The sequence below is a fragment of the Crocodylus porosus genome, unplaced genomic scaffold (genome assembly GCF_001723895.1).
Source record: "Crocodylus porosus isolate Cpor-Errol unplaced genomic scaffold, CroPor_comp1, whole genome shotgun sequence".
Taxonomy (NCBI): Eukaryota; Metazoa; Chordata; order Crocodylia; family Crocodylidae; genus Crocodylus; species Crocodylus porosus.
In genome coordinates, this window is record NW_017728906.1 from 47,100,926 (window position 1) to 47,109,523 (window position 8,598).

The 8,598-nt window shown below is 40.0% G+C and overlaps 1 protein-coding gene across 11 annotated transcripts in view; it reads left to right on the forward strand.

Annotated features, from left to right (window-relative positions):
• Window positions 1-8,598, forward strand: part of CASK (calcium/calmodulin dependent serine protein kinase) — a 387,068-nt gene that overhangs the window by 166,899 nt on the left and 211,571 nt on the right. For all 11 annotated transcript variants that reach the window (XM_019529070.1, XM_019529074.1, XM_019529076.1 and 8 more), the window contains exon 3: window positions 1,976-2,081. In XM_019529070.1, coding sequence (XP_019384615.1) covers window positions 1,976-2,081 — 106 coding nt within the window. The remainder of the gene's footprint in view (window positions 1-1,975; window positions 2,082-8,598) is intronic.

An 8,598-nucleotide genomic window follows, 5' to 3' on the forward strand; every position in this document is an offset into this window, starting at 1 on the left:
TACCAATAAAACATTGCGTTCAATTGATACTTATATATATAGTAGTATTTCATTTTAATCATGGTTCTTGAGGTTTTAAATCAGAGAATTTATTATTTTTAACAGAAAACCAGGATCCCTGGTGATTTACTGTGCTGTTTGTTCCTCAGTTTAAGTTCGTAAGGTTTTGGGAAAGGTACTCCGTACTCCAAATATAAAGTATTATGTTGATTATATTAATTGAGAAATAGTTAAGTATGCTTTGGTCAGAAATATGTATCTTGAACTGAAGTTTCATTGGCTTTTAAGGTTCTCGGTCATTTAGAGAAGTCAAATAAGAGTATGAAAACGTGGTGTTGTTTTTATAAAGTGCTTCAAAGGGCACAAAATAAAATGCATATTAATTACATATTCATACCACTTCCTCTGATACCTAACTGCTGCTGATTCATATCACATATGTGACCTGATATATATGTATAGCATTGTTTTTCTTTCTGGGTGGTTTAGCACACTTTAGATGCTTTGCTTCCTCCTAGTAACGTATGGCAAAAAACCCCAAGCCATGAAAGCATTATAATTTGTCTTCTCCAATAAAGAAGGTGCATTTAGGTAATTGTAGATCAATGGTTCTATAGCAAACAGAAATGAAAGCTTAAGGGTGCAGACACATAACACACTTAATATGAAGTAATTTGCCCCAGATTTTACTCTGTAGGAAGGAGCAGATGACAGCCGATTTTCCTAAGCTAAGTCTTCAAGTAGGCAGTATTATAGTACCTGGCCACGAGGTGGCAGGGAAGCCTGTGTCTGCATTGAGCAAATAATGGTCTAGGGAGCACACTGTGGGAATAGACCTAGGACCAGTAAATCATTGCTGTTTACACTAGTGTTTGGCTACTTCTCATTTTCTGCAGGGTAACCTTGCATTGGAGTTGAGCAACTTATAATGACATAAGACTATATGGTTGTGGGTCATTCTACACAGAAGTAAATGTGTTTTGTGTCCACATCCTAAAACTTAATACCTGAAGTTACTGACTGACATTTTTGCTTTTAATGAGAGGCCAAACAAAATATCCAGTAAAGATAAAATATTGATGACAAGTTTACTGTTCTAGAATTTGAACTGATGTATTGGAAAGGGAAGAGGCCTTTTCATGGAGCCTAGTGGTAATGCAGTGAAAAAGGACACCAATAATTAAGAAAAATTTTAAAAGTGTGCTGCATGGAATTATTTTAAGATTATCTAGAAAGAAGACAGTAATTTAATTTGAATATTCTGTATTGCTAAAGATTTTTTTGTTTAATCATGATCTTTTACAATATTTCTATAAAATCAGAACAACGGAGGATATCCAAACTGAAGTATTATAGTTCAAATTGGCGACATTGTTGTTACATTGGTGAGCCCTTGATATATACTGATCATTAGTATCTTTGATTCTTTTTCCCCCATCCACCTATTAACCCAATTTTTAAGAATGTAATCGCCGTAATATGCCTACTCTTTAATGGTTTTTAAAATGATTATTGCTCTAGCAGTGGGAGAGTAATTGCTGTCTTTTGTATTAAAAGACTACTTTCCAGTGAGATTTAACATGATCTCAGTGCATAAAGATCAATTATATGGGCTGCATGGAATTCCATAACTGTATTTTAGAAAAAGAGGTTTATATAATTTATTAATTTTTCTTTTCCACTGACAGTTATGATTTTCTGCCTTTGAATTTGTTTAAAAAGAAATTTCCATTTCCTAGAAAGCCATGCTCTCAAATTCCAGTGCAAAATAGTTTGTTGTCATCATCTCAATTTTCATTTTAGAAGTTAGTCTGTTTAGGAAATAATGTCAAAGATGTCTGCACCTTCCCACACAATGTTATTCATTCTCTCTCTCCCTCTCCCTCCTCTCCCCACGTGTTACAAACCGGATGCGTCAAACTAATCTATGGTGTTTTCAAGACGGCTAATACAGTATTCTGTCATCTTTTTACAGATCTGAAGAGGGAAGCCAGTATTTGTCACATGCTGAAACATCCCCATATTGTTGAATTATTGGAAACATACAGTTCAGATGGAATGCTTTACATGGTTTTTGAGTTGTAAGTTTTCCTCTTTCATTTCATCACTCTTTATTACTATTTGTTAAATAATGACATGGGAAACGTGGAATCAGACTAAACATGGAATCAGACTAAATTTAATCTCATTTTGAATTTAGGCTAATTTTAGTTGTAGATTAAATTGATAATGTTCTCAAATATCAAGGAGTACTTTTTAAATACTTAACTTTTATACTTAAAATAGGTTGAATTGAAAATTCACTGAAAATTTAATTTTGTTAATTTCTTTCCTAAGAAGTATGGAAATCATTACATTTATATAATCAGACACAAACTGACCTAAATTTACTTCACAGATGAATTTTTTTTAATTACAGCTGAAAACAGCAATTGGCCAACATTTTTTTCAAAGCTAGGTTTCTAAGTATTGTCTCCTTAATCCAGATTTTTGATGTCTATAGAAGTAGCCTATTTTTTAAAGATTGTTTTTGTTTCTTTGTTTTTGATTAATGTGTCACCCTAAATGCTTGCCCAAAGAGCAAGAACTTACAGCATTTCAAAGAGATGCCCAGGCATGGACTCTGATAGATAGCCTTCAAGGGGAAGAGAGAGTTCGAAGCACTGTCAGGAAGTGTTTGGCAATGACCCCATACTTGTTTTTGCCAAGGAGACTTGATGCACTGAAGTAAGAGGTTGTTCTCAGCATCCCAATGGGGCATAAAGTAGAAGGTGTAGTCCCTTAGGTATGTAGAGACCAAGACTGTTCAGGGCCCTGTGGGTCAAAACTAGTACCTTGCATTCTATGCAGAAAACTACTGGGAGCCAGTTCAGATTCTGGAGCATTAGGTTACGTGCTCCTGACAAACTCCTCACCTTCCTTCCCTCCCCCCAGGATAAAGTGGGCTGCCATGTTCTGTACCAGCTGCAGACAGTCACTGAAGCCAGTCCTTTTTAAGAGCATATTGCAGTAGTTTGTCCTTGAGGTTATGATGGCAGCTAAATCAGTCTAAAATAGAGGGGAGGAGGGGGTACCTTTGGCTCCTATTGACTTGAGAATTGAAATAATTCAACCCCTTTAAAAGCATGGTCTGATTTTTTTTTTTTTTTTTAACATGTCTTAAGAATTTTGGAGCCTAACTTTAGGCTCTCGTTAATGAGATTGTATGATGGGATGCCTGTGATAGCAAGAAGCTAGAGTCAGTGGTGAAAATTCCTTCCAGTTCCTTGTATTTATGAAAAGTTGGTCATTTCTTATCAAAATGATGGCCATTGTTCATGTTGATGTAAACAAAGTCACATTAACAGTGTTTTCCTTTCCTATCTTAATTTACAAAACAAGTTAATGGCCTTTTTAAGTCGTATTTCTTTGTGCTGAAAAATGTTTTCAAAATTGGCACGTCCAGGATAGAATGAAAAGGACACCAAAAATTAAACTTAAATCTTTAATGCATTTCTACCTCCACCTGCTGGTTAGAAGAATGTTATTCAGGGATGGGAGTGGTACAGAAGTATTTAATTCTTTGGTATACAGAAGGATTTCTGTTAAGGGCAGATAAAGGAAGGGACTGTGCTTACAAAACAAAAAAATAATAATATTTTTTTAAGTTCCTTATTCTAGGACATAGAAAGAAATACTTATTTCCTTATTCTAGGAAAAAGCAGAAATACTTTTCAGTGTTGGGTTTGATATTTGTGATAGGGTTGTATATTGGATACAAGAGTTGCATCAGTTTAATGGGTGGAGTATATGTTTGGGTCATTAGGAGATAAGAGCAAAAGGGTAACATGAAAAATGTATGGAAATGACCTGACTTTAGTTTGAGTTACTACTCATAACTTAAGATGTAATGTTCTAAGTTCTACAAATAATTCCTGAGCATTGTGTTTTATTTTTGTACTGCTGGAATAAATGAATAAAAAACCCATAAATTTACTGGGGCAGTTTATTTCTACCCCTTCATGTGTTTGTTTAAAAAAAAAAAAGTGGGGGGAAGAACTATTTTGGAAGTATGCAATCAGTTTAGTGACTATTGATGTACAGAAGAGTAGACAAAACACTTTTTAGCCATTTAAAAACCTTTTTGCTCACCTGTAACTTTAAGAAAAATGGAGACACAAAGCAAGTGTATTCCACAAAAAAGGGGAAGTGGACCAAAAAAAATGGATGCTTCCATTTCTAATTACTTGGAAGAGGAGAAGGTGATTAGGAACAGTCAGGGAGGGCAAGTCATGCCTGATTGCCTTCTGTGTTGAGGTGACTGGCTCTGTAATTTCTGGGAGAGCAGTGGATCCTTGACTTTAGCAAGGTTTTAGATACGGTTTCCCACAACAATTCTTGCAAGCAAGCTAAGGAAGTATGGGTTATGTGAATGGACTGCAAGGTGGATAGAAAACTGGCTGGATTGTCAGGCTTAGAAGGTAATAATGATTCAATGTCTAGTTGGCAGCTAGTATCAAGTGGAATGTCCGTGGGATCAGTCTTGGGGCTGATTTTGTTCAATATCTTCATCAGTGACCTGGAAGATGTGATGGAGTTGGACCCTCAGCAAGTTTGCAAATGAAACTAAGCTGCAGGGGAGCAGTAAATACTCTGGAGGATAGGGCTGGGATTCTGAGAAACCTTGACAAATTAGAGGAATAGGCCAAAAGAGATCTCATGAGGTTCAATAATGCAAAGTCCTGCACTTAAGACAGAACAATCCCATGCACCGGTACAGGCTGGGTACTGACTGGCTAAGCAGCTGATCTACCCAAAACGACCTTGGGGTTACAGTGAAGCTGAAGGTGAGCCAACAGTGTGCCTTTATTGCTAGGAAGGCTAACGACAAATTGGGCTGAATTAGCAGGAGCATTGTCAGCAGATTGAGGGACGTCATTCTTCCCCTCTATTCAGCACTGGTGAGGCTGCATGTAGAGTCTGGTGTCTAGTTTGGGGTCCCCCACTAAAGAAAGAATGTAAACAAATTGGAGAGAGTCTCATGGAGAGAAAGGAAAATGTTTAGGAGCCTGAGGCACATGACTTCTGAGGAGAAGCTGAGGGAACTAACTTAATTTAATTTGGAAAAGAGAAGATTGAGGGGGGATGTAGTAGCAACCTTCAACTGCCTGAAAGGTGGATCCAAAGGGGAAAGGTCTAAAACTGTTCTCAGTAGTGGCAGATGACAGAACTAGGAACAGTGGTCTCGAGTTGCAGCAAGGGAAGCTTAGGTTTGATATTTGGAAAAGCTTTTTCACTAGTATGGTAGTAAAACATGGGCAGGCTGCCCAGAGAGGTGGTGGAATCTCCATCCTTGGAGGTTTTTAAGAACCAGGTAAACAAAGCCTTGGCTGGGATGATCTAGTTGGGGGTGGCCCTGCTTTAAACTGAGGCTTGGGCTAGATGATCCCCTGAGGTCCCTTCCAATCCTAATTTTCTGTGATTCTATGAAGGAGTTCAAATCTGAAATTATGGAACTACTACAATATGCAGCCTGTTGTGAAATACAGCTTTGGTGCTAGAGTACTGAAGGGTTGCCAGTGTAGCTCTAGCCCTTAAAAAGGGCTCTAGGGGGAGCTATAGGCTCTAGATTTTAATTTCTGTTCCTGGCAAATTGGGAGGAGGACAAATTTATAGTAATAGTCTTCAATGTCTAGTTAAGAGGAAGTATCAAGCAGGGTTCTCCAGAGTCTGGTATTGTTCTGGGTTTGATATTGTTCACCATTTTCACTGATGATTAGGGTAATGGGATTGAGAGCACGTGCAACAAATTTACAGATCACGCCAAGTTGGATGGAGATGTACATGCTCTAGAGGGTATAGCAGCGATCCAGAATTACTTGTATAAACTAGAAAAATGGTTTACAATCAACCAGATGAAACTCACCCAGGACAAGTGCAAAGTCCTGCACTTGGGACAGAATAATCGCATGTACAAATCCAGATTGGTGAATGACTTGTGTGGGCTGCAGTACTGCAAAGGTTCAGAGGTGTTACCACAAACTGAATATGAGCTAACAGTGTGCTCTTGTTGCAGAAAAGGGGCCAACAGTATACTGGATTGTATTAACAGCAGGGCTGTGCAAAATGGCTGTGTTTCATTTCCATTTCAGATTTGGCCATTTCAGAGGGTCAGTGATTTGTTTCAGATCACTGTTCCATTTCAGTTTGGCCGAATCTGTTTCAGAGTTTCAGCACTGTTTTGGTGCTGATTCAGATCAGCCAGGGAAAAGCAGGTACAGCTGCTTGGCTGCAGGTTCCCCTGTGGCTTCTCCAGCTGTACCTACCTCTCCCCGGGTGGGGAGAGCCGAAGGAGAAGCCCCCATGGCTGCCATGCCCAGCCCCAGCCTCTCAGAACTTTAAAAAAACAAAACAAAAAAACCCACACTCACTGGCTGTAGCAGCAGCAATCGGGGCCTCATCCCTTCTGCCCCGTGCTGTGGGGGGAGGGGCTCTGCCATGAGCCCCCAGAGGCCCCAATTGCTGCTGCTGCAGCCAGTGAGTGCCGAGCTGTATTTATTTATTTTAAGTGCTAAGAGGCTGCAGCTGGGTGGGGGATGGGGCCAGGCAGGGCAGCTGTGGGGGCTTTTCCTGTGGCTCCCCCACACCAAGGCAGAGGCAGGCACAGCCAGAAGAGCCATGGGAGAAGCCCTCATGGCTGCCCTGCCCAGCCCCAGCATCCCGATGCTTTAAAAAGAAAAAGGCGTGCACTCACAGACTGTAGCAGTGGTGATTGGGGCCTCTGGGTGCTCTTGGCAGAACCTCCCCACGCAGCTTGGGGCAGTGGGGATTGCCCTCCACTGCTTGCCACCTGCGCAGAATCTGTCGCATTGCACAGGTGCAGCATAGCTCAACAGGGCTTTGCGCACTGTCTGGGAGCTGGGGCAGCTCCGCCTGTCAGCTGGAGCCCAGCTTCGCTCAGACCCAGCTCCCAGACGGTGCACAACACTGTACTGAGCTGCACTGCACCCACACCATGGGGCAGCTGCCACAAAAATCACAGAATCCCAATTTCAGTACATTCCTATCTATGTATATAGCAAACGTAAATGCTTCACAATGAATTTCCTAAATTTCTTAGTATTTAAGGTGGGTCTTGGTACTGTGTGACAGCAGAGGGGGCAGACCTGTGGAGTTGGGTATATGTGCAGCATTAAATTAAGAACAAGTTTTGCACTAGTAACTCATTTGTATAGTTTGTCAGCACCTATAAACAGAAAACATATGCACCAAACCTGTATGTAGAACTTTCTCATCAGCTGTCCATAAATGATGCATAGATTCTTAGTAGGGTGGCCATATATCTTGGATTGCCTGGGACAACCCTGGATTTCAGAGGCTCGTCCCAGCTGGTCCGTGAAAATTAAAAGAAGCACCCTGGGTGTAGGATGCAAAGGCCAGTGTGGCACAGGAGCTGTGGAGTAGGAATCCTTATTAACACTAATCTTTACTTCACAGATTATTGTTAAGACCTGTAAAGTAAAAAACAGTCATTAATTGGCTGTTTGATTCCATGCAGGAGGGTGGGGGAAAGCAAGCAACCTCCCAGATTTCACATTGTCCCATATAGTCACTCTAGCTGTTAAGAAACAGCAGCAACAAATAAATGGCATAGCATAAATACATAGCAGGTTGAAGTTTATATGCCCTGTCCTCTGCTGTTGGTGGATGAACCTTAAGCTAGAAAGAGTAATTGCTAAAATGACCTCAAACTGGATCCTCCAAATTCACTTGGGATGCATCTCTCTACCTATTATCGTGTAGTAGTTTTTTTTCAACAATTTCCACTAATAAGGAAAGTTGGATGGCCAAGGAAAAATGTCAATTCAAGCCCAATTTCAGAGATTTCTTTTAAAAATGTAAATAGAAAACCAATAATTATTTAACAGTTTTTAAAGCTTATGAACTTGCACTGGAATTTTAGAACAAAAGTCCACCCACTTCTAGAAGAGAAACTGGGATGTATAGTCCATTTTAGAATGCAGTCCTCACAATGGAATAACTGGAAAGCTACCTGTAAAAATACATTTTTAATGGTCTGTGGCTCTTTCATTTTTCTTCGGCTTCCTAAGACTTTTAAAACATCCTCATTCAGGTTATCAGTAAAACCTTCAAAGATGTCTTGGACATCCTTCAGAAGAATGAAGGAAAAAACTTTTCCCATAGTCTGACTTTGTATACTTCTAAGACTTCTGGATCTTATTCATTCTGTAGCGTGCTCCTCTTCATTACCGGTCATGTCTAATGTCTGCTCCAACAAAGGTGCCTACCTTCTGGTGCAGGCTGGTAGTCATCTGGAGGGTTTGTGCAGATGGAAAGTGTTTGTCTCAGGCCAAAACAGCTACCAAGTACATCTGTGAAACATGGAATATGCTGAATTTTAGCTGATTTTGGAATTAAACTTCATTGCTGAACAACAAGAAAAACTTCTATACCTCCCTGCCTGTGTGGTATCTGACACCACCAGGGAAGGAAATCCTGAAAAGCATCTCACAAAGACACTCATGGACCCAAAGGAACAGACTTCCCCCTTTAGCTTCTTTTGTGCAAAATGAAGTTTATTTTCTAGCTATGGGGCAC